Here is a 27,262-nt window from a genome sequence, read left to right on the forward strand (position 1 = left end):
TGGGTCAGTGGTTAAAGGTGCTTGCTTACAAGCCTGCCTGCCTGAGTGCAACTCCCCAGCACTCACAAAGTTGATTGTGCATTTGTGATCCCAAAGCACCTGCAGCAGTTACATTCTTATTGCTGGTATTAAACTCTTGGCCAGAAGCAGTTATGGGAGAAAAGGGTGTATTTCACTCTCAGAGGCTCAAGGGGAAGCTTCAGCACGCTGGAAGAAGCTGGCTCATTTTCATCACATATCCATAGTAGAGAAAGAACAGCAAGTAAGAGCTAGCTCTAAACACCTAGTCGGGCTGGACTCAAGGTCTACCCACCCTCCAGTGACAGGTCTCCTCCAGCAGGGTGTCACCTGCTGGGGACTAAGTTGGAAATTTAGACACAAACATTTGAGGCTGGGGTGGGAGGTGAGGAGACATTTACATTCAAACCACCACAGCACCTGTGGCAGTGAAAGGCAGAGCCAGGAGAATCCTGACTTATATGGGCCAGCTAGACTGGGGCACATGAAGCAAAGCAGCAAAAAACAAAAGTAGGGCTGGAGAGATGGCTTAGTGGTTAAGCGCTCGCCTGTGAAGCCTGAGGACCCCGGTTCGAGGCTCAATTCCCCAGGACCCACGTTAGCCAGATGCACAAGGGGGCGCACACGTCTGGAGTTCGTTTGCAGTGGCTGGAGGCCCTGGCACGCCCATTCTCTCTCTATCTATCTGCCTCTCTCTCTGTCACTCTCAAATAAATAAATAAAAATGAACAAAAAATTTAAAAAAAAAGTAACAAGGAAAACTGTCTCACACAGAGGACAAACACCCTGAAACTGTCGTTGGACTTCCACTATGTGTGTGTCATGACACACATGCCTACAGACACTCACACACATGTGTCATACACATCTACACACAAAAATGCACATATACATACAAAAATTAAAGTCCAATAACTAGGGGGCTGGAGGGATGGCTCAGTGGTTAAGGCGTTTGCCTGCAAAGCCAAAGGACCCTGGTTTCGATTCCCCAGGACCCACATTAGCCAGATTAACAAGAGGGCGCATGTGTCTGGAGTTCCTTTGCAATGGCTGGAGGCCCTAGCATGCCCATTCTCTCTTTCTTTCTCTGTCAAATAAATAAGTAAAAATAGAATATTAAAAAAACCCAAAAGGTCTTAACAATTGATAAATGTCTTTTCATGCTGACAAATACATGTCTATGTGATATCATTTTTACTGGCCATATGTTATTATAAAGTATAATATAATGTGTTCAATATGTTTGGTATTAAACTTTCTCTAATTTCTGTTATTTTTCACAAACAATTCTGCAATAAAAAGCCTTACAGGGCTGTGGAGATGATCAGTGGTTAAAGGTGCTTGCTTGAAAAGTCTGCTGGTTGGCCCAGATTCAATTCCTAGAACCCACATAAAGCCAGATGCACAAAGTGGCACATGCATCTGGAGTTCATTTACAGTGGTAAGAGACACTGGTGTGCATAATTCATATATTCGTTCCCTCTCTTCTCTCCCTCCCTTTCTTGAGTTTTTGGGATATGTGGGTCCTGGGGCTTTGAACCTAGAACAGCAGACTTTGCAAACAAGTGCCTTTAACCACTGACCAATCTCCCCAGCTCATCTCTTGCAAATAAATAACTAAAAATTGAAAAACTATTATAAAACTATCTACACAGCCTAATTGATTCTCTTAGCATATATCCTTGAAGTATAGAAAATCCCATTTCATTAGTAGCTAAAACACATACATGAGATTCCTTTTTTTTTTTTTCCAGGTAGGGTTTCATTCTAGCTCCGGCTGACCTGGAATTTACTACGTAGTCTCAGGGTGGCCTTGAACTTACAGTGATCCTACCTCTGCTTCCTGAGTGCTGGAATTAAAGGCGTGTACCACCACGCCCAGCCATAAATGAGATTTCTAAAAGAAAATTACGAGAGGTTTCCATAATTGTTCTTGAACAGCTGCCAAAATATGACCTAATGAAGAGGGGTGGTCAGAAACTATAAATCAAGAATAACACATCCATCATGAGATCATTTTAAGACTGTTGGAAGTTCTCAATGTCATCATGCTTGCCCAGCTCCTGCCCCTTAGCACACATGCATACTACTTCTCTACAGTGGTCAGAAATAAAGTCCTTATGTTGAAAACTACTACTATGTCTTCTGGGCAAAAAGGGTTAGCCTGGTCAGAGGGGAACCTGAGCCCACTACCTTGGACTATTTAAGTCCCAGGCTTGTCCTAGTTTGCATGGCTACCTACATTCCAGTCTGGTTTAGAGAGCCACAGTGCTTAGTGAATCCATCGGGCCATTATTACAGAGCACTTGGCATTAGTGATTCTCTTCACAATATCACATCACCTCTTTGTATGACCCTGAACATACTCACCGACTTCCACCAAAGTTAAAAAGCGCCATTACTTAATGAACACGAGCATTTTTTGGCCTAGAGAAGCAAAAGGGTAGGTAATCTTAAGCAAGAAAGCTAGTGCCTTTAACTGCTGAGACTCCTCTCTAGTCTCCTAAATTTTAAAAGGCACTCCCTCCCTTCATTTTCCCCTCCTCATATTGGAAAATGGACAGGAAATAGAAAGCCCAGGTAAGCAAAGAAAGGAACTTGAGAATCAGCACATTTTTTAAAACAATTTTTATTTATTTATTTATTTGAGAGCGACAGACACAGAGAGAAAGACAGATAGAGGGAGAAAGAGAGAGAATGGGTGCGCCAGAGCTTCCAGCCTCTGCAAAGGAACTCCAGACGCGTGCGCCCCCTTGTGCATCTGGCTAACGTGGGGCTGGGGAACCGAGCCTCGAACCGGGGTCCTTAGGCTTCACAGGCAAGCGCTTAACCACTAAGCCATCTCTCCAGCCCGAGAATCGGCACATTTTGAGCGGCACTACTTCTAACTCAGACAGACACTCTCTTATCATCCAAATTGTCCATCAAACGTGTCACTGAAACTACCAAAGGAAGGCCTCTAACAGTGAACAACTTTCCATGTTGAGACAGGCCCAGCTTTAGTCCACGGCCAGCTTTAGTGTCCACAAGAGGGAGCTCTGCAAACACTATATGCTGTGTGAAAGCTATACAAATCAGACCCATGGCCATGAATCACCTTTACAAGCTAGTACTTAAATCCTTTTCACCTTTTCAACACCAGTGCTATATATAAGGTTTCATCTCCAGTGTAGGACACTATCATGCTGAATGGTATAGAATAAAAAATGAGAAGACACCCTATATTCTAATGTCCTTTCCTTTAGTTTCTTTCCCTCAAAAGGAGTTAAGAGGCCTATCTTTTAAAGGCCTATTGCTAATCTTGAGTAATTACAGTTATCCCAGTCTATGGGACCATCTCTGAGGAAGAATGTTTAGACTTCTCACGCACGGACAAATAGGGAAGTCATGATCTAGGTGCTCAGAGCGGTCTTGGCAGAGCCTGCACTGATGACGGCGAGGGAGGCAGGCAGGGAGGCGAAGGCCGGGCTTCGGATGTAGACACATCAGAGGTTTGAACCCCACTACGTCACTAAGCAGGTTATTCAAAGTCTGACTGATTTTCAGAGGACTAGTATGAAAAATACACGAGGCTCGGAGATGGGTCAGTGGTTAAAAGCACTGGCTAGCAAAGCCTGTCAGCCAGGTTCAATTCCTCAGTCACACGAAAAAGCCAGATGTAAAAAGTGGCACATGTGCCTGGAGTTCGCTTACAGCACGAGGCTCTGGTGCACTCTCTCACTCAAATAAAATTTAAAGACCACGCCTTTAAGCCCAGCACCCGGGAAGCAGTGGTAGGAGGATCAACATGAGTTCGAGGCCAACCTGAGACTACATAGTGAATTCCAGGTCAGCCTGAGCTGGTGAGACACTACCTTGAAAACCAAAACCAAAACAAACAAACAAACAAAACGCTGAAAAAGTTAAATTGGGGCTCAAGAGATGGCTCAGTGGTTAAAGGTGCTTATTTGCAAAGCCTGATGGACTAGGTTTGATTCCCCAGTAGCCACATAAAGCCAGATGTACAAAGTGGCACATTCATCTGAAGTTCCTTTGCCATGGCAAGAGGCCTTGGCACACTCATATTCACTCTCTTTTTGCCGGCCTCTCTCTCTGTCTCCCTCTTAAATAAATAAATAAATAAAATAGTATTTTAAAAAGAAAATTTTAGGGCTGGAGGGATGGCTTAGTGTTTAAGGCATTTGCCTGCAAAGCCAAAGAACCCAGGTTCGATTCCCCAGGACCCATGTTAGCCAGATGCACAAGGAAGCACACGTGTCTGGGGTTTGTTTGTAGTGGCTAGAGGCCCTGGTGCGCCTATTTCATCTCTCTCTCTTTCTCTGTGAAATAAGTAAATAAATGAAAATAAAATATTAAAAATAAAAATTTTTTATTAACAACTTCAAAAAAAGAGAAATTTTTAACAATGCTTTTCCTCTTAAATAAGTCTTCATTTTTTGTTGCTTTTGTTCTTGAGGTACGGTCTCACACTAGCCCAGGTTAACCTGGAGCTCACTTTGTAATCTTGGGTTGGCCTCAAAAAAAAAAAAAAAAAAAAAAAAAAAGAGAGAGAGAGAGAAGAAAAGACATAGGAAAAAGGAGATGAGATTATTTTTTTCTAGTAATATCTCCATGAAATAAATTAAGAAAATGTTGTCTTTGAAAGAACCAGATAGGATTCAAGACAAATAAATGTGTGGAGCAAACTAATTTAATAGAAACTGCAGACAAAGCATAGCCTTAGTCTATAATGGCATGGCTAGAAGTTCAGGCTGGTATGCTTATGTTTGAATGAGAAATTAAATTACAAATGACAGACAGACGCTTGAGCAGACTAAACAAATTACTGTTGAGATAAACTATGCCTGCGTATAGGCAAGCGATAACCAGGTGGTACGGGAGGAAGTGAGGAGGAGAATTCTATGACAAAGACAAGCTCATGGCGGAGGGAAAGCCAGCAAAGCCGCTGTCATGTCTCAGGTGGAGAAAAGTAGCAACAGCTTCCACATCCAACAGAAGCCACCTCTGTATGGGAGCCACCACACACCACGGACGGTGATAATCTACGACAGTAACACAGAACAAGCTCTAAAGCTCAGGATACACACAGAAACAGATGTTCTTCCCATCATGGAACTAAGCAGGAAGCCGACAATCCAAGCCCAGCATAGCCAACTGCAAAGACAGGAAGAAACCTCAAGCAGTACTAGCAAGAGGAATGATGGGAAAATTTAGGGAGAATTTGGTATGTTTCAAACTACAGTCAGTCATTATAATAAAGACAAAATAATATGTTTAGCTCAAGAGAACAGGAGAAACTAGCCTGACTTCAGGTGACAGCTAATACAGATTACCTCTGGAGAACTACAAAGATGACCCCATAAAATCTAACTTGTAGAAGACACACTGCTTTCCTCAGTATAATGCAATGCAATAAAAATATACTCAATTTTGGAGCCGAAAGCTACCAGGAATAAAAGGACAAATACAACTAAAAGCCTAAAGCTAGGAGCTTTTTAGGCTAAATGTAAGTGTCCTGAAAGGTTCCCCTGCTGCCCTAGCATGGGGTGGACAGCAGTGCTAAAATGAATTAAGAGCTCAAGATGATGGCCAAAGCACAGTCACATGAACTGGAACAGTACTATGCGCCAAGAAGAAAAGAAAATGGAAGCAAGTGCATTTGCATGGACACGAAGAACTATAAAGAAAGACATTCCCTGTACTACATTTTGTCAGACATTGGCAGAAACCACATTCTCCAGTCTGGTGACGTCAATGGGCTTTGGCAAATCCCAAGAAATTGCTGACAACTTCCATTACTATCCAACAAGCGTGCCAGAATCTCTCTCTAAGTAGAATGGGATTATAACTTTATTTTTGCAGTGCTCAGAAACAAACCTAGGGCCTCACACAAGCTAGACAAGAGCTCCACCACAGAGCTACATCCTCAACCTGTCATAATTCTCTTTTATGATTAACGATAATAGCAGTTGTTATTATATAACCTACAGAGAACAATATGTAACTCCAACTAGACATTACTGAATTTAGACACAAGTTTAGACCAAACAAAGGATTCATTTTTTTTAAAAAAAAGTTTTGATTTATTTATTTACAAGCAGAGAAAAAGGGAGAGAGAGAGAGAGAAGAGAGACACAGAGAATGGGTATACCAGGACCTCCAGCCATTGCAAATGGAACTCCAGATGCATGCAGCACTTTGTGCATCTGGCTTTATGTGAGTACTGAGGAATTGAGCTCAGGTCATTAGGCTTTGCCAGCAAGTGCCTTGACCATTAAGCCATCTTTCCAGCCCAGGATTAATTTTTTTTTTTTAAGAGAAGGATATGGGGCTGGGCGTGGTGGCGCACGCCTTTAATCCCAGCACTCGGGAGGCAGAGGTAGGTGGATCGCTGTGAGTTCGAGGCCACCCTGAGACTACACAGTGAATTCCAGGTCAGCCTGGGCTAAGGTGAGACCCTACCTCAAAAAACCAGAAAAAGAGAGAGAGAGAGAGAGAGAGAAGGATATGTTTTATTTACTGATTTTTTTTGAGGCAAGTTTTCACTCTAGCCCAGGCTGCCCTGGAACTCACTCTGTACCAGTCTCAGGGTGGCCTGGAACTCCTACTCCTTCCCCAGAGTGCTAAGATAAAAGGCGTGTACCACCACACCCAGCTTAAATTTACTGCTTTTTGATGTGTACATGTTGTGTGTGTGTTTGTGTGTGTGTGTGAGTGCACGTGTGCACGGCCCTCAAGGTCCTCAGGTCTTTGCTCACCTCAGCAGTGGGATGACAAGCATGTGAGGCCAGCGGCCACGCAGCTCTTTGTGTGTGGGTCCTGGGGTCAGTTTCAAGTCCCTGTGCCTGCGCGGCAGCTCCTCCTGCTGAACTACAGCCCAGCCCCGGCCCCAAGATTCATTTCTGACAAAAGTATCAATAAGGAACCCATTCCACCAGGTCAAGTTATGATACTCAAAATATTTTCAGAGACCAGCTATATGACCAGTACAAAATAGGAAAAACAAAATCTTTGTTGGATTATTTGGTATGTTGTTTCAGCCTGCTAAATTCAAAGAGGAAAACAGAAATGAACCTCTCTTTCTTGAGGGTTGCAGAAAGCCTGGTGAGGGGAAGCTGTCATTCCAGGTAATGCTTGGGGGCAAGTGAGACCATGGCAGACATATAAGCTCTGGGTCACCTGTGGGTAAGCACCTCTTTCCTATCAGGCCAGCCCTGAGCTGACTCCACTATCTTTTCCTCTCAGTTTGACCTACATGTTGCCTATTATGATTAGGTGTCTCAAATTTAAAACAGAATTTTCCAATCATGGATCAAGATTAAATTAGGGGTTATCAACAAGTTGATTAAATGAAGGAGGACAAGGAATCTGTACCTTAGTGGTCGTAAACATCCTGATATGGGGCAGCTCTAGCAGTTAAGGTTTTTTTTTTTTTAATTTATTTATTTGCAAGCAGAGATACAGAAAGAGAGGAGAAAGAAAATGAGAATGAATTAATGAGCGAATGAATGAATGAGATTGAGAATGCTAGGGTCTCTTGCCACTGCAAATGAACTCCAGATGCATGTGCCACTTTGTGCATCTGGCTTTATGTAGGTACACGGGAATTGAATCCAGGCCATTAAGGTTTGCAAACAGGTGCCTTTAACCAATGAGCCATCTCTTCAACCCAGTATTTTCTTTTAATGGGATGAGAATTGAAGAAGTTTCTCTTTGGGTTTGGAGGAAGTAATTGCCAACAGAGTTGTCAAAAACTTACCAATATAATCTTCCTATAAAAAACTAAATCACTAAGATTAACAAATACTTGTTTATAAAAAATTATATATCATCATCATATACTTGGAAGAGCTAGATACTTATATGTTGCTAACCTTTCCTTAGCAACATCAGTCTCAATACCATTACAGGATTCCATACATAACTTTGGAGGTCAGACTAGGGAGCAACAGGTCAGACACAAAACATCAATCTCAGCTTTTAAAAATTATTTGTTTGCACATGTATGTATGAGCATGCCAGGGTCTCTTGCTGCTGCAAATGAATGCAATGGATCCTGAGCCTCTAAGAAGATTTTTTTTTTTTAACTGATGTTAGCATCTAAAATTTTTTGCAGTATCTCTAAAGACCAAGAACTTCTAAACTGGTTAATTAACACAAGGCACTCATACAATTACTACTGACAGATGTGTACTCCAATCATAAACTGGGACAGTTCACAAACAAAACAGTATCTTGAGACAATACCCTATAAGGAATGTTTCTGGTCATTTTAATAATACCACCAACTTCCCTAATTGAAAAAAAAAAACCTTTTCTCTACCTCATCAACCATGTAAATATTTTATATGTTGTGCTGTACATGAAAAGATAAAAATGATATATTTCAGAATACAAAGAATGTTTCAGAAAACCTTTCTAGTAAAATTTTTTGTTAACTATGAACAGATTACTAAAAGTATCAAACATACACATGAGGAATAAAAAAGGCTAGTTAAGAATGAAAGTTTCCAGGCTGAGGAGGTGGCTCAGTAGTTAAAAGTGCTTGCTCTGAAAGCCTGCCAGCTGGAGTTCAATCCCCAGAACCCATGTAAAAAAGCGTGATGTAAAGTGGCACATATATCTGTAATCCCAATACACCTATGCAATGGGAGGCAGGGCCAGGAGTATCTGAAGCCTGCAGACTAGCCTTCCCAATGACTAACAAGAAAACTGTCTCCAGGTGGCAGGAAGGAGAGGCCTAGCACTCTGAGGTTATCCTCTGACCACTGCACACACACAAATAATTTAAAAAAACAAAACAAAAACAAAAACCAGAGCTTCCCTATGACACATCAATCTCCAAAAGAGGTAACCTAAAAATTACACACTTCATTAATTAAAGCATATTTATTGTAACAAAGCTCCCTGGCTAATCCTGAGTGCAGATTTATACCAGATCTTGGGGAAACATGTCTTAGCAAGAAGAATTCACAGTCATCAAGAGCTCTCCAGCCTGGAGCCATGAGTGAAGTAAAATCTCAAAATGTCTCCCCAGGTTTGAATTCTCACAGTTCTTTACAAACAATCACAGGACTGGCCCAACATCAGTTAATTAACAAATATGTGACTTGAGTATAAACCTATGACTTTTAATAAGCAACTCAAACATCGTTATTTAATTCATTTATATATTAGAAACAAAGCTATAATGTGATTGCGTTTGTATACTTTGCACATATTTCTAGTGGTGAAATAAGGAGAAATAAAAATCTCAAGTTCTGGTATTGTCAAACTGTCCTCTTCATTGACAGTCTGAATTTCTGAGCCCCTCTGCCTCAGCTGATCATTTGTTTTTTAACTTTATACACTTTAAAGGAATCTGCTTATTTAGTAGCAAGTTTGATTATTTCTTGTTTAATGTGCTTCTGTGTTCAACTGATTTTCTGTTTGGGTCTGGGGGTGCAAGATAAGGTCTCATGTAGCCCAGGCTGACCTTGAACCCCTGATCCTTCTGTTTCTACCTCCCTGGTGCTGAGATTATAGGCACATACCATCAACTGATATTCTTTATCCTTTTAACCCCTCTTTAGGAAGTCTTTTGTTTGTTTTGAGACAGAGACTTAATATGTAGTTCAAGCTGGCCTTGAACTGAAGATCTTCCTTTCACCTCCTGAAGCCTGAGAGCACAAGCATGAGTCACTGTGTCCAGTTAAAAAGACTTAAAAGTTGGGCTGGGAATGGCTCCAAGGTTGGAGACACTTGCTTGCAAAGCCTGTCAGCCGAGTTCAATTTCTCCAGGACTCCTGTACAGCCAGATACACAAAGTGGCTCATGCATCTGGAGTTCACTTCTCTTTCTCTCTCTTCCCTTACAAATATAAAATATTAAAACATGACTCTTAAAAGTCAAAAGTTGCTAGATAGTAAGGCCTATGGCAAATCCTTTTGTGAAGATAAATTTATAGGCTTTCAGGCATAAGAATTAAGACAAAAGACAACCCAAACCACAAAAACTAATTGCAGAAAAAACTGTACTATTTACACAATAAAATTATTGTTGAGATCCTTCTTGTTAACTTTGGAACTTGAAATTGTTCCTCTAGTGGGCAAGCTATCCTGACTCTAGCTGGCTCACAGGAGAATGTACTTTCATAGAATAAGTCCCAATACTGCTTACAGTGAACCATACACTGAACAAATCTTGAACTGAGTTTGATACTGGTTGGGCCTGGTGGTGCACACCTTCAGTCCCAGCACTCAGGAGGCTAAGGTAGGAAGATCTCTGAATTAGAGACCAACCTGGACCAGAGTGTGACCTTCCTTGGAAAAAAAGAAAAGAAGTTAAGATATTAATGCATTAAGTTATTAAGTATAACTTTATAATTATATATTATAAAAATAATAACAATGTAATTAAGCTAGATAGTAATGTAGATGCTTCATTCCCATGTAAACTTAGTTAAGAGGATCACTATTATCGACATTTACTCAAGAAGTAAATTGAGACAACTCTAGCACCTTACAGATACAGCACAAGAAAGAAATACAGTCCAACAGAATACATACGCCAATAGCACTCTTTGTCTTTAACCTGTTAGTATACATTTTCCCCTATAATTTTTTTCCCTCTTGAGAAGGACCTGATCCTTGGTGTTAGGTAGAGGATACAAGAAGGGCCAAGAAATCCTGAAAGGAAGAGAAAATGATTAGGAGAATACAAAAATAACCCCAATCACAGGAAAGTTCTAGGTGAAGGAGGGCAAGAGATCAGAGAATAGGGACACAATAAACATGATAGTTATTTTCAAATGCAAAAATATGTGGGATTTAATAATAGACGAGATTTAAGCAAAGAAAGAGCCAAACAGCCAAGAATTTTGCAAAAGATTAATTAATAGTGAGTTTAAAGTAAAAGTAAAGTGGAGTACAGAAAAAGTAGGTTAAGGAGTTGTAGGCAGAGAAAATTCTAGCTTTTAGTGAGTGTTGTAATATATCTATATTCAGAATTTTGCAATTAGAATAAACATTTTATTTCAGCATGTGTGTAGGCTTTTGTTATTGGGAAAATAGCATTTTAAATTATATATATGAGAAAGTACATATTATAGTCTTTTCAACGCTTCAGTACTCTTGAAGGTTTAAACCTAGTCTGCAGAGCTGCTTAAGAACAGGGAACTTTGCCAAGTCCAAAGTTACAGGAAGTGAATGGGTATAAGATCTAAGTCCAGATGGTGAAATCGAAGGACACTTGGCAGGAAAGTACCGAGAAGTAAACTCCATATACTTCAATTAATATGATAATAAATGAAACACTGCACAGAGAAGAACTCTTGAGATTTATAGCTGGAAAGAAAAGGGTGATGATTTTGTTGCTCATAAAGTCTAGGGCTGTTCAGACTTGAGGGTACATGCATGCAAAACCAAGGAAAAGCTCTAACAGATAACTCCTGCACAAGCCAAGCTTGGTAAACCTGTGGGACAATCAAAGAATGTTGGCAGAGAAGACAGCTTGGAGCTGGAGAACAAATTTTAGTCTGAGCAGAGGCACAGGCTCATTCTCTGACTCCATCACATCTCACAAAACTCACTAAATGGAAGTTTTAAAAAATTTCAGTTGAGTGATACCTACTATGGCAGCAGGGGAAAAAAAAAAACCTTCCAAATTATTTTGGATAAATAGATTTTGTAGTACCCAGAGTACTGATCCTACAGCAACCATTTCCCAGTACAACTCAAAGTCTTAAATATTGGTCACCTTTAACAAAAATTTAAAGTCTATTTATTTGCATGTATGTGTGTATCTCTGTGTGGGGATACCAGTTTCTTGCTGCTTCAAACGAATACCTGTGCAGTCTTATGTGGGTGGTCAGGGAATTGAACCTGGGCAGGCAGGCTTTGCATGCAAGCACCTTTAACCACTGAGCCATCTTCCCAATCCCTTTTGTTACTTTTTTTTAAAAAAATTTTTTATTTATTTGAGAGCGACAGACACAGAGAGAAAGACAGATAGAGGGAGAGAGAGAGAATGGGTGCGCCAGGGCTTCCAGCCTCTGCAAACAAACTCCAGACGCGTGTGCCCCCTTGTGCATCTGGCTAACGTGGGACCTGGGGAACCGAACCTCGAACCAGGGTCCTTAGGCTTCACAGGCAAGCGCTTAACCCCTAAGCCATCTCTCCAGCCCCCTTTGGTTACTTTTTAAAATGAGATAGGACAGTGAGCTATTCTTAAGTCTAAGCTGCCTCCACTGTGCTAAGGTAACAGTACCACAAAGTTCTACATCAGTAGGTGAGACTATTAGTAGGTATTCAAACCCTTAATCCTCAAACCTGGTACTGTTCCATACTATTTTTTTTAAACCTTCCATTTATTTACTTCTGTGTGTATGGAAGTGGGCATGCACATGTCACTTTGAATCCACTTTTACATGGGTGCTGGGGAACTGAACCCAGGCTAACGAGCTTTGCAAGCAAGTGCTTTTAACCACTGAGCCATCTTCCCAGGCCCCCATATTATTTTTTTATTTTTTAATTTTTATTTATTTATTTGAGAGCGATAGACACAGAGAGAAAGACAGAGAGAGGGAGAGAGAGAGAATGGGCGCGCCAGGGCTTCCAGCCTCTGCAAACGAACTCCAGACGCGTGCGCCCCCTTGTGCATCTGGCTAACGTGGGACCTGGGGAACCGAGCCTTGAACCGGGGTCCTTAGCTTCACAGGCAAGCGCTTAACCGCTAAGCCATCTCTCCAGCCCCCATATTATTTTTAAAAATATTTTTATTTTTATTTTTTGGTTTTTTGAGGTAGGATCTCACTGTAGCTCAGGCTGACCTGGAATTCATTATGTAGTCTCACGGTGGCCTCGAACTCATGGTGATCCTCCTATCTCTGCCTCCCAAGTGCTGGGATTAAAGGCCACCACCATGCCCAGCCCCCCATATTATCTCAAATCATGTTGTAATTAAGCTTTACTTGATATCCAATCCAATCTGAGCATCTTCATAACATAACTTTACCACCAGCATCAGTATGCTTGGTCTTACTGTTTCATCTTCAGATCCTACACTGCCTGCCCCTGGCTCCTTTTTTTTTTTTCTTGTTTTTTTTTTTTTGTTGTTGTTTTTTCAAGGTAGGGTCTTGCTCTGGCCCAGGCTGACCTGGGATTCACTATGTAGTCTCAGGGTGGCCTCAAACTCATGGTGATCCTCCTACCTCTGCCTCCTGAGTGCTGGAATTAAAGGCGTGTGCCACCACATCCGGCTCTGCCCCTGGCTTTTAATGATTTAGAAAGTTTGCATACTATTTTTATTCTATTAGTGACACTTACAAACCTCAGATCATTTCCAACAACCCCTTCTCACCAAAATGTACCATTTGTTCCCTATTTAAAATTCCTAAAACCTTTTGTAACAATCTGATTTCCCAAATCCTTTACCTTACTATGCTGAGTGAAAGTTAGGAGATGGTTTAGAGAGGAGCCCTGAAAAGCAACATGTGAGAGCCTGCTAAGATACATCTCCAAAAGCCTCACAATCAGAGGGTTTATAGTGAAGTCTCTGAGATCTCTAAAAGATTGACAGTTTCAAAGCTTCTTAAATTTCTGGATTATAAAAAAGGAACCAGCCAGGTGTGGTGGCATATACCTGTAATCTCAGCACTTGGAGGCCAAGGTAGGAGGATTGCTGTGAGTTCAAAGCCAGACCAAGACTACATAGTGAATTCCAGGAGCTTGAGAGAGACCCTACCTCAAAAAAAAAAAAAAAAGAACAAAGCAATGTAATTATATAAAGCGAACATATCTTTTAATAACATTCTCACTGGAAATTTCAGTAGGAAAATCTTTTAAAGCAATTAATAAAAGGAACTCCATCAACAAGTAAGAATGGGACTTAATGAAGAAGCCGATGATTGAATATGAAGCTTCTTTCCTGTAGAAATTGGTAACAGTGGCTGCTTTCAGGAGGGTAAGTTTTTGTTATAAATCTGTTAAATTTATTCTCTTAAAATGATCGACCCATAACTTTTTCTCCTTTATTCTTGTTAATGTAACAACTATCCTAATTGATTAAATAATGTTAAACCAATATTATATTACCTTAGAAACTTGAAATATAGTAGTCATCCAATACAGTACAGGCTGGCAGATGACAGTATGTTTCTGCAGACGTTTCATCTATGGCCATCGGTGATTCTGCTGTGGTTTTCTGTTTTTGGCATAGCCCCATCAGGTAGTACCAAGACTATGCTGGCTTTAAATCCGAACTTGTGTATTCTGCTTCTTCTACTTTCTGAGAGAGCAGAACTGATATTTATTCTTGCTAGCACTGCACTCCTCTAGCTTCTTGATTTCTGTTGCAGATGAGGTGCAGAGCTCTGCCTCAGCCTTGCCTTAGCACACAGATCTCCTGCAGTCTGATCCTGTGTCTGCAAAGTCCCCACACCAGGATGCCCGGGACCAAGCAGTCCACGGCAGCCAATGTGCCCTACAGGGCTGCTGTTGCAGTTAGAGAGGCTAGATAGGAAAGATTCCATTTTTGGGAAACTGGTAAGTATTCCTTGACAAGTAAGTTTTTTTTTTTTTTTCTCTTTTGCTAACTTTATTTTCTCTTTCCCAGGTGTCCCTACACAGACTTACTGGATGTGTCAAGAATGAAAAGCCCTGGCCAGTCTGCTCGGGCCTTTTCTCAGGATTGTGTTGAATTAGCTAGCAACCATGAAGGATGAAACATCTCACTTGGGCATAATCAGTGCATGAGGTATTTCAAAACCAGGATTTATTTCTAAGCTCTAGGCAGCACTAAACGTAAGCACAAGGGTTTATCAGCACCATGTCCCCACACCAAACTTTATGGGCTCTAAGCATTTGCTTCTATTTCTCTAACCTCAAGTGTCCATCAGAAGCCCTATTCATCTCCTTACCCACCTTTCTCAGAATCACCATACTCTGGGAAAAGTGGCCCAAAATGCTAGCCTCATCTCTCTGACTTATTTATATTTGGATACATGTTTTTTATATTTTGTCCAGCTTTTTCAATTGTTTGAAATGTTAATCTAAATTATTTTATCCAACATTATCAAAAGCCTTCAAAACTAGATGTAATACACTTACTATTTAAAGGGGTTCTAAGTTGTTTTTCTTCTTCCTGTCCACTATAGTTCTAAACCCACATAGTGTTTATTTTCAAAATATGCATTCTACCAACATCTTAAAAAAATTTTTTTTTTGAGGTAGGGTCTTGCTTTAGCTCAGGCTGACCTGGAATTCACTATGCGGTCTCAGGATGGCCTCAAACTCATGGTGATCCTCCTACCTCTGCCTCCCGAGTGCTGGGATTAAAGGCATATGCCACCATGCCCAGCATAAAATTTTTTTAAGTTTATTTGTTATTTATTTATTTATTTCAGAGCAACAGAGAGAGAGGGAGAGAGGCAGAGAGAGAGAAAGAGAGAGAATGGGCGTGCCAGGGCTTCTAGCCACTGCAAACAAACTCCAGACACATATGCCCCCTATGCATCTGGCTAACGTGGGTCCTGGGAAATGGAGCCTCGAACTAGGGTCCTTAGGCTTCACAGGCAAGTGCTTAACTGCTAAGCCATCTCTCCAGCCCATATTTTTTATTTTTATTCATTTGAGAATAGAGTATGAGCATGCCAGGGCCTCCAGCCACTGCAAACAAACTCCAGACACATGCACCACCTTATGCATTTGGCTTACATGGGTCCTAGGGAATCAAACCAAGGTCCTTTGGCTTTGCAGGCAAGCACCTTAACCACTAAGCCATCTCTCTGGGCCCTCTACCAAAACCTTTAAAGATACTGTCTATTTTAAATATGTACTTATTTATCTGAGAGAGAGAGAGACAGACAGACAGAATGAATATGGGCACGCCAAAGCCTTTTGCCACTCCAAACGAACTCCAGATACATGTGTCACTTTGTGCATCTGAATTTATGTGGGTGCTAGGGAATCCAACCCAGGCTGTCAGGCTTTGCAAGCAGGCACCTTTAACCACTGAGACATCGCTTCAGCTTGATAATGCCTATTTTAATATAAATCAAAAGGATAACATATCATTCAGCTAAGAAATACCATTATAAAATGTCATTTACAGAAAAACATTTTGTGTAAAGCAACGAAGACAATTATAATGACACCTTTAAGAAATTATTCTCATTATTATTCTCTTCTGTATCTCTAAATATTTATTAATGTTATGTACAAATAAGGCTGGAGAGATGGCTTAGTGGTTAAGGTGTTTGCCTGCAAAGCCAAAGGATCCCAGTTAGACTCTCCAGACCCCACATAAGCCAGATATACAAAGGGGTGTATGCATCTGGAGTTCATCTGCAGTGGTTGGAGGCCCTGGCATACCCATTCTTTCTCTCTCAAATAAATAAATAAATTTAATATTATGTAGAAATATATTAATTTATGATCATCAAATTTAAAAATTTCAAATATAACTTAGCTCCTTCTTACATTCTTTGTCTCTTAGAAAACCACATAATTTTTTGAAGACTTGAATTTAATTTGAAAGAAAAACATGTGACTGTCAACACTTACAGTGAAAAATACGAAAATCAATATATGGATGTGAACCTCTTCTTTCTGTTTCAAATCCTGCTCGGCTCCTTACACGTACATCTCCTGGACAGAAGCAAGAATCAAGCATAAGTTTAGAAAGCTGTCACTGGGTAATAAGCTCCTACATACTGGAGAGGCCTACGTGGTATCATACTCACAAGAAATGGCCCACTCAGGGGAGGTCAGAGAGGAGGGGATGAGTTAGAATGAAGTATAGTCATATTTATAAAAATGTCATACTGAAACTCACTTCTTTGAATGCTAAGTTACATAATCAACAAAAAGTTAAGATAAATAGTTAAGAGCTAATTTCCTAGAAATGTTTCATAAATTTTCAGTACTAGTTGTAAAGCTGGGTTAGAAAAACATTTTTAATTTACCTCTACAATAATAATTATAGCCTATAAAGTAAGCCTCCTGAAAGATGGATCAAATCATTGTATTAATCATACTACTCTCATAGACTTCCCCCCCTTTTAAATTTAGGCCAGTGGGAAACAAAAATCTATTTTATAGCGGAAAATTGTAGGAACAAACTTTAAAATGTCACAGCAAGAAGCAAACACATTAAGTGCCTCTTGTATGTCTAGAATTAAACAATGGACTTCTAGGGTTATGAAAAACAGAAGACACATCACCTATTCTCAGTCTGTACTTTCATAAACATGTTATAAATGGAAATGTTACAGACTTCTGTGCTTGGTCATCTTCCCTCTTGTTGTCAATGGCTATACACAAGGTGTGAGCAAGTTCATGTTTTCTTACACGAGCCCAAATAGTTTTCAGACTCATTTCTTTACTACCAGAGCAACCAATGATCAGGTACTCTTTGTGTCATGGGCTTTGCTTTATCAAATCTCTACTCAACCCTGAACAAGAGAAAACTTAATTCCCACTGTATAATACTTTCACAACGTCCAAGTTCTTAGGTCCAATGTTCAGCTCTTCCCTGTGCTCTTAAAATTCTGCCTTCCCAGAAGGATTTTCTCCTTATTCTGTTTCTCTAAGTAGACTCTCACTTCTTTCCAAGGTCACTTTATCTACAACTCCATCCTTCAGTAAGTAACTCCTCCACACTGGCAAAGGCTTACTGAGCACCCATCAGGTCCGAGCTATACAGAGTGAGCAAAATACAAAAACTCTCTGTCCTTATAACATTCATCTTTCCATGGAATGAGACAAATAAGAAAGCAAATACAGAACTTCTTGCTGTGGAAGCGATAAGAAGCTATCTGGAGAAGACTGAAACCAGGTGAGAGGAACACGAGTGGGGAGCAGGGCGGGCGCTGTGCTACTGTGCCCAGGGAAATCGTAAGTGGAAAGGAAGCATGGGAGCAGAGACCTGGGAGGAGTGGGACACAGGGCTGTTGGGAGGGAAAGGTTGCCAAGCACAAGGAAGAGCAAATATGAGCCTGAGCCAGCAGTGTACTTGGTGTGTTCGAGGACAAGCATACAGGCCAGCAGGGCAGGAGAAGTGAGTGAGGGAACTTGTGGGAAGTAGGGTCAGAGAGGCAGCGGGGCCAGATCGCATTACACCTTGGAGGCCATTGTACCAACTTGGCTGCTACTTAAGTCTTGAAACCAACAGAGGACTCTGAACAGAGGCTTCACTTTGTCTGAAAAAGTTCACTCTGGCTGTGCAGTCCAGAATAGAGGTACACAGGTGAGCACAGGAAGACAAATAAGGAAAAAGTATAATAAAGAAGGCAATAATATGGTTTAGATTAGGTGATAACAACACCAAGGTAGTGAGATGTTGCATGTCTTTTTGTTTTGTTTTGTTATTCGAGGTAGAGTCTTATTCTAGCCCAGACTGACCTGGAATTCACTATATAGTCTCAGGCTAACCTTGAACTCATAGCGACCCTCCTACCTCTGCCTCCCCAGGGCTGGGATTACAAGTGTGCACCACATCTGGCTCTGCATTTAATGTACCACCCACAGAATTTGCTGATGTTTATTGGGGGGGGGAGGGCATGCCAGGGCCTCTGGCCACTGCAAAAGAACACGCATGCCCCACCATGTGCATCTGAGTAGTGGGGAATCAAACCTCGGACTATAGGTTTCAAAGGCAAGTGCCTTAGCCACCAAGCCATCTCTCCAGCCCTGAATGAACATTTTTTTTGTAAGGAGAGGGATAAGTAAACAGGAAAAAGCTAATATTCATTAGGAAAATAAATGCTACATTAGAATAATAGTGAGTCAGGTTAAGACACAAAGTAAAGAGGGGGAAAAAAAGAGTAAGAGCAAAGCAGAAAAAAAGACATCAGAGCCAGGCGTGGTGGCACACGCTTTTTAATCCCAGCACTCGGGAGGCAGAGGCAGAGGCAGGAGGATTGCTGTGAGTTCAAGGCCACCCTGAGACTACATAGTGAATTCCACATCAGCCTGAGCTAGAGTGAGACCCTACCTCAGAAAACCAAAAAATGGACTAGTAAGAAAAGAAGGGATTATGGGGGGAGTGGCATGGGGAGAGAGACAAAAGAAAATAATGGGAGGGAATATCATCAAAATAATTATAAGTATGTATTAAAATTACAAAGAAAAAGTCAGCTATAGAAAAGCAAAAATGAGTATGGAAAGGAATTAGTGAATGAAGTAAAGAAAAAACAGGATCTGGAGAGATGGCTTAGCAGTTAAGGTGCTTGCTTGTGAAGCCTAAGGACCCAGGTTCCATTCCCTAATGCCCATGTGCACAGTACCCCAGTATCCAGATGAACAAGGTGGTGCATGTGTCTGGAATTTTTTTGCAGTGGCTAGAGGCCCTGGCATGCCCATTCTCTCTATCTGCTTTAAAAAGGAAGGAAGGAAGGAAGGAGTGAGGGAGGGAGGGAGGGAGGGAAGAAGGGAGGAAGGGAGGGAGGAAGGAAGGAAAGAATTAGGTAAGTTTTACGAGTGGCTCAGTATCTCAAAGCAGAGGGAAGAAGTCTAAGCATGGGGAAGAGCCAAAGGTGACTCCTCTAGCAGAAGATGAGCATCTATGCCTATTGGGATCTTATTTGTGCATGTCCAACAGGAGAATGAATGTGGAAGGGATCATGTGTGTGGATGAAGAGATTCTGGCAGGAAGAAGAAAAAAAGGAGAGAGATATACTCAATTAATACTATTTACTCACAAAAGTGGGTGATACATAAAAAATTTAAATGCCAGGTCTCAAAGCAGACAAATGTTTTTTGATCTGATGGGGTACTTCATGGCCTCACCTTTTATCCACATTGGCATTCATCTCTTTATTATTTAGCAGGTCTAAAGACCCATTTCCCATTAAGAATGTACCAGAGGCTAGTTAAAACTGTTCCAATAACAATGCTGTCATTATAAACCACAGCTTTCTTAATTGTCAGTAACTCTAAATGCCTCTTTATTCATATCATGGTTTAATATTATTTTCTAGACTTTTTAAAAATAGATTTTATTTGTTTATTTGAGAGAGAAAGAGGCAGTGGGGGGGGGGAGCATGCCAGGACCTCCAGCCACTGCAAACAACTCCAGATGCATGTGCTCCCTTGTGCATCTGGCTTTTGCAGGTCCTGGAGAGTGGAACTGGTATTCTTTGGCTTTGCAGGCAAATGCTTTAACCGCTAAGCCATCTCTCCAGCCCTGTTTTCTAGACTTTAAACTTAAATTGAATAGATTATTTCTGCTACAAAGTGATAAAAAGCTACCCAAAAAGATTATCTCAACTTCAAATAATAAAACAAAATTAAATGATATTGATACAAAATGGTGCTTACCTAGCATACGAATGTATAACGCAGTTTGATCAGAACTGTCATAAGAAATAGCTCCACGTCTCTAGAAAAAAAATACATTTTAATTCAGTACAATCTAAACTTCAATTCAGTAAATATGCATTCACTACTACTCATTTTATTTGTGAGGCACTGTACAAGAGACATTGAATATAAAAAACAAATCTACACTGTAAATCTCTAGTTGGGGGAGAGACACAATACAATATAGCTAAAAACTACCATGAAGGTGGATATGAGAGAGAAAAACATTTGAGTGATATCTATGTTGATTTTTTACAGGTGGAATGTGCTGGGGATTGAACACAGAGCCTTGGGCCTACTATGCAAACATCCTACCACCTAACTATATCCCTGGTCCCACATAAATTGACTTTCAAACAAAATAAAAAATTCCACAAGAGCTGGCCACTAAAGCAGGTCCTATTATTTCATAAACTCTAAATAAACACTTGCTAAATGAATGATCTTATTGCATATAATGAATAACTTATAACTCCATGAATAAATTAATTGGCAAAACTGGTACAAATGACTGCATTTGCAGTGCTGGAATACAAAACTACCTAAAGCTCTAGTTAGAATCTAAGCTTTGGGAAGACCAGGCTTCACTCACTGCTGTATCTCCAGAGCCAGGCTAAATCCCAAAAGCACATGGCACATTAAAAGTAATCAACAAGCTGGGCGTGGTGGCACATGCCTTTAATCCCAGCACTCGGGAGGCAGAGGTAGGAGGATCGCCGTGAGTTCAAGGCCACCCTGAGACTACATAGTGAATTCCAGGTCAGCCTGGACCAGAGTGAGACCCTACCTTGAAAAACCAAAAAAAAAAAAAAATAAATAAATAAATAAAAGTAATCAACAAAACTAGTTTCATAAACAAGCCTAAAAATTCTTAAAAGAGTAGTAGCAGGGGCTGGGGAAATGGCTCAATGGGTAAGTGTGCTTGCCACATAAGAATAAAGGTCTCTCAGCTGGTGACCAAGTTCAGTTCTCCCAAATCCACATGAAAAGCTGGGTGTGGCAGAGAACTGCAGATAGGCAGCTAAAGGTTGAGGTCATCGAAAGATCTCCCCTGGCCTCTGCATGCATGAACATTGGGTGTACCCATCTATACACACACATACGTACACCACACATCACACACCACACACATAATCTATGTACATGCACACAGACAGTTCATATATATATATGTATATGTATATGTACATATATACACATACACACACACATACCCACACCCACCCATACATACATATATTTGTTAAAAAACTCATAAAATCAGAGAAACAAGTACATAAACTAAAAGGAAAGCTATCAATATTGGTTGTCTTGAAGATTACTAAGGGACAGAGATAGAGGGCTTTTCAACGTGCTTTTTAAATTTTATGGCATGCATAGTCATTACATATTCGTAGGGTTAAAATCATATACCAAAAAAAAATCAATGAAGAAAAGTATGATTTCAAATCCCAGGGCACTAATTTATACAGTAACTCACCCAGCCATTGAGGGACTAATGTCTACAAAACACATCCTGGCCTTGTGTGCAACATGTCTCAAAGCATGGATTATCTAAGGAAGATGCCTCAGTGATCATGTAAATTACCTGTTCCAGAGTTAAGAGCCACTGCAATTGCCTGATGGTAAAAGACACTACTCAGTGTGGCTGTTCCCACCCCTCTAAGATGCTTATTAGATTACAGGCCTCTCCCAAACACTGCCATGCTGGGGTGAGTTTAACAGCCTGCAAAGGATATAAGTGACAGTAAGCGTTCTACAGCTGAGATTTCCTAAGGAAACCACAAATGTCACTAAGCAATAGCTTTTCATAGCTAATACCCATCAGTCTTTAGTGTCTAACAGCAACCTGGTGAAACTGCCTGTTAAAAAATTAGGGCTGGGGCCGGGTGTGGTGGCGCATGCCTTTAATCCCAGCACTCGGGAGGCAGAGGTAGGAGGATTTTCGTGAGTTCAAGGCCACCCTGAGACAACAGAGTGAATTCCAGGTCAGCCTGGACTAGTGTGAGACCATACCTTGAAAAACCAAAAATAAATAAAATAAAAAAAAATTAGGGCTGGGGATGGCTCAGCAATTAAAGGTACTGCTTGCAAAACCTAAAGACCTGGATTAGATCCCCCAGTACCCATGGTTTTGCAAAGCCAGATGCGCAAAGTGGCAAATCCATCTGGAGTCTGTTTGCAGTGGCAGGTGACCCTGCCATGCCTATATTCATTCTCTCTTTCTCTGTTTGCCCCTTTTTGTCTCTCTCAAATAAATAAAAACATTTAAAAACTGGGGGGGGGGGCGGTGGAGAGATGGCTTAGCGGTTAAGGCACTTGACAGCAAAGCCAAATGACAGGTTCAGTTCCCTAGTACCCACATAAAGCCAGATGCACAAGGAGGCACATGGGTCACCAGTTGTTTTTTTTTTTTTTTTTCTCTCTGTCTCTGTTTCTTTCTCTTTCTCAAAATAAATAATATTTTAAGTAATTTGGGGCTGAAGAGATAGCTAAGTAGTTAAGGTCCTTGCCTGCAAAGCCTAAGAACCACTGTTCAATTCTCCATGTAAAGCCAGATACAAAAAGTGGAACATGCATTTGGAATTCATTTGCAGCTGCTGGAGACCCTGTTGTTCCCCTTCTTTCTGCCTCTCTTATCTCTCTCTCTCTTTGCTTGCAAATAAATAAATAAATAAATATATTTTTAAAATTCCAAACTATTATCTCCAAAAGTCATTGTTTTCAATGTAGGAAGGTAAAAATTTCATACTACGTATTAAGAAATGCTAAAGACTCATGCTTGCTCTCTGTAAAATAAAATAGTATTATATTAAAAATTAAACAATATAGCCAAACATGGTGGCACACGTCTTTAATCCCAGCACTCAGGAGGCAGAGGTAGGAGGATCACCATGAGTTCAAGGCCCCCCTGAGACTACACAGTAAATTCCAGGTCAGCCTGGGCTAGAGTGAGACCCCACTTTAAAAAACCAAAAAAAAAAAAAAAAAAAAAACCCTAGATAATGGACATAATCTAGATTACCACTTTTTTTTTTAATCACATACTAAACTTAGTATAAGGCAAACATTTCAGATATATTTATAGAACAACTAGATATTGAAATAGAAGGGCCTGTATTACTCCAGGTCAGCCTGGGCTACAGCAAGACCCTACCTCAAAAAATGAATAAATAAATAAATATATCTGAGGCTGGAGAGATGGCTTAGCGGATAAGGCCCTTGCCTGCAAAACCAAACAAACTGGGTTTGATTTCTTATTACCCATGTAAAGCCAGATGCACAAGTTGGTGCATGTGTCTGGAGTTCATGCACAGTGGCTAAAGGCCCCCGGCATGCCCATTCTCTCTCTATCTCACTCTCTCTCAAATAAATAAATAAATAAATAAATAAGTACATCTGAATTGATCAATGACTATAATCTGAGGGATAAGCAATTTATTAATAACTTGCTTAAAGAGTAAGATTAAAATAAGTAACATGAAGTTCTCTCACTGAACAATCCAGGAAATTTAAGGTAACTCATTTTGAAAAGAAATAGTATAATTATGATGCGATAATAATATTTTAGATCCATGTAAGAATTATCATTCTTTTCAAAACCATGCTTGTCAACAAAATGCTGTGCAAACTTCAATATTTTTGAAAGATCACCGTCTTCAAAACCATGTGTTGGTAGAACTTTATTTTTAATAAAAGACGTCAAGCAAATTTCATCAAAATCTTGTGTCACACATCAGTCATAAAGCACTCTGGGCTGCCATCCACATCCCCACCTCACCTCACCAGTGAATGGAAATAACTGAGGCTTCTACTCGTGACTTCTAATTTAGCCATTCTGGGAACAGCTTGTAAAGCAAACTAGTATAGGTCAAAACATGGGCGAGGCTGAGCTAATCAGAAACTGACAACTGCAGCATAAACAAGTTAAACTGTAAGGTTCCTAAGAACCGGCTGCCACCTTCACAGGCCCTGCAAGACACTCGCTTGCCTTGAAACAGGGCGAATCATTCTTCCATAAAGATTTGACTTGAAGGTAAGAGACAAAAGGTGTAAGGTTGTTCCCAATATTTGTTAATACATAACTTTAAAGACGGACACAGTAAAAGCAACAATAGAAAATGTTCTAGGTGCTTTCATACAAAATCTCACAGGAACTCTATAAAAGGGTCTTTATCCCCCACCTTGCAAGTTAGTAAACCAAGATAAAGGGTTTATACACATGGCTCTGAATAAAACTTCTGGTAATAACACTGAAAGTAATGTGGTGCAAGCAAGAGACGCAGCCAAAGCTCTCCAGCCGGCCTTCTCCGCCGCACCACAGTAAGCTTCGTTAAGCACACTGCACCTTCCGCGTACTAGGAAAGCAGTCTGAGTGCCTGAAGTATTCAAAAGTATTGCCTTGATCTTCCTGGTCTCTATAATTTAAACAATTAATATTAGCTTTCTTTTAATTTTGGTAGTCTTTAAACAGCTGTCTCTGAAAACCCTGCAATTCACCTAATGCATTATTAATATTAACTTGACCTTCACTCCATAACCTGGCAAGCCAATCTTTTAAAAAGAAGTAAATAGCTGTCAGCAAAGCAAACTAATTCTTAACTTTTACAACAACAAGGATTTCTTTTTTTTGAGTTGTGTTCCTTGACATTTTAAAAAATCAAATTCATTAAAAGTGGAGCACTTCAAGTAAGAAATCAGCACACTTAAAATATGCTCAAGTACAAACAATTACATTACAGGGATTAAAATTTTGCTTGGACAATAAAACTAATTTTATAGGCACTTTCTTTTGCTTAGCAAAAATTATTGCTTTGCAGTGATGGCTTTATACATTTTATGTTAATACTCTCCAACTTTTTTAATACAGAAAGAATAAAGCTGCACAGTAGAAAGATAAAATTGTTTTTATAGAAGAATGGAATAAATAATTTCAAACAGCATCACCTTAAATATTTCTTTCTTTAGTTTTAGATTCCTGTCCACATGGCAATCATTGAGATAGTATTCCATCACACATTTCTTAACTGAGTTCAACTTCGAAGCTTACCTCTTTGTGAATGTATTTTAGCTCAGGTAAGACTTTAAGAGAGAACATGATAGCTTTTTATGCAAAAAGCTTATTACTACTTAGAAGTCCTCAATTCTTTTCTTCCAAAAAAGAATATTTAAAATGTGCACACTCAAAAGTTTAAATTGTTTAATCTTATAATCTTAAAAGTTGAACTTCCTTAGCCATAAAGACTTTAAGGGAATGACACTGGGGAAAACTACTTTGATTCTGAGGGAATATTCTATAAAAAGCTCTTAAAGGGGAATAAAAGTGAGGTAGGGATACAAATCACAAATAGCAATTTTAAGCTTTTTAAGCTATGAGGCAAAAGTCACAGCTCTTTTAACCAAAGAAACAAAAACTGAGGTAAAAGAAGAAAAACTGTCTAGCTATTTCATTACTACTAAATACTAAATACAAATTAATGATTAATGTCACAATCCTAACCATAAAGATAGCCTACCTTAGAGGTGATCCACTTGATAAGAACCAAAGCCAGACACCAGATCAATGCAATTCCCATTGGATCAATCAAAAGCCCACTGCATAATCTCTTTCCTCCTCCCACCAGTTTGCAGTGAGAAAGGACTTCTCAGGAGTCTGACAAATAACCAGCTGTCTCCAGGCAGAAGAGAGGGGACACTGACTGCCTTGAACCTGGAGCAGCTGCCTACTGACAGTGATCACCTGACTCCTCTGAGAATGCACTGCCTGGCCAGCCTTCTGACCCAGCATGCTTAAGGCCACAATCCTGGGGTTGGGGGAGAGCAGCTTAAACAATGCCAACAGAAGGGGGCAAAGCCTAGCTGACCTCATAGTCTCAAGACATAAAAAAGCGGTCTCAGGCTATCCCCAAATATTTCTACAATTTTCATATGACATCGCACTGAAACAATTTTCAAAAAACTATTTGGTACCATGGGATATATTTTATAATCATGGAAAATGTTAATAGAAATTAAAAAATAAAAAAAAACTATTTGACAGGACTAAAAATTTCCTCATTCTTTTCACATAGACCAGTTTCGTAGGTACACTGCCTTCCTATTTGCAAATCTGAATGTACTTAACTCTTTCAACTTTGAATTTCTTCAACCTTTTTCTTCCTTTCAAACTAGGATTACTTTATGAATGCCAGAGTGGTCATAAATACTGTCTGTGCTACTTAACATTGTAAGTCACTCATTCTGACAATGGTCGAGACATTTTCAGATAATTCAAGGTATTTGTTTTCAAACGCTCCTGGCAATCTAGTTAGCATTATACCACAGGGTATACGTCTCGCTCTTGTGGCTGTGAGAGAACAGGGTAGTGACTAAGTGTGCCTCTAGTCTCGCTGCTTCATGACCTCCACAGCATCCAACAGGTTGCAGGTATACTGCTGATGAAACGCCTCCCAAGAAACTCTCATTCAAGTGTCCAGCAAATGTTTATCAAGTTTCTATTATGTACCAGGTCCTAGGACAGATGACAAGAATATATCTGAGTCAAAACAGACATGGCTCCTGCACTTTGGACAATTACAGTTTCGAGTCTGCATTAATCAAATTATGCAAGCAAACACAAAATTGCAACTGTGCCAAGAAGCAGAGATAGGAACTGCCAACAAAGCCTGGGTGTGACCTGGTTAAGAGATGAGGAATTTCTTTCTAGAGTTCTAGAAATCCCTGAGCTGAAACATGATAGAGTAAGACCAGGAAAAATGGGAAGAATGATCCTGAAAACAGAAGACAGATGCCAAGGTGAAAGCCAAGGAGTGGGAACAAAACAAACTGGGCAAGTGCAAGAGACAGAAAGAAGAATGGGAAACAAGCTCACAAAGAGGAAGGCAGGCCAGATGACACTCCAGAAT

At 40.2% G+C, this 27,262-nt stretch overlaps 1 protein-coding gene across 4 annotated transcripts in view; it reads right to left on the bottom strand.

Moving 5' to 3' along the window:
• Positions 1 to 27,262, bottom strand: part of Pde7a (phosphodiesterase 7A) — a 120,743-nt gene that overhangs the window by 33,240 nt on the left and 60,241 nt on the right. For 2 of the 4 annotated variants that reach the window (XM_004653318.3, XM_045143332.1), the window contains exons 2-3: positions 20,316 to 20,376; positions 16,560 to 16,643 (exon numbers count right to left, since the gene is read on the bottom strand). The exons of 1 other annotated variant lie outside the window; for it this stretch is intronic. In XM_004653318.3, coding sequence (XP_004653375.1) covers positions 16,560 to 16,643; positions 20,316 to 20,376 — 145 coding nt within the window. Of the gene's footprint in view, positions 1 to 16,559; positions 16,644 to 20,315; positions 20,377 to 25,873; positions 26,026 to 27,262 lie in introns of those variants that run through there. One more of the 4 variants, XM_004653319.2, reaches the window with a different exon arrangement.

Source organism: Jaculus jaculus, chromosome 2 (assembly GCF_020740685.1).
Source record: "Jaculus jaculus isolate mJacJac1 chromosome 2, mJacJac1.mat.Y.cur, whole genome shotgun sequence".
In the NCBI taxonomy this organism is placed as follows: Eukaryota; Metazoa; Chordata; class Mammalia; order Rodentia; family Dipodidae; genus Jaculus; species Jaculus jaculus.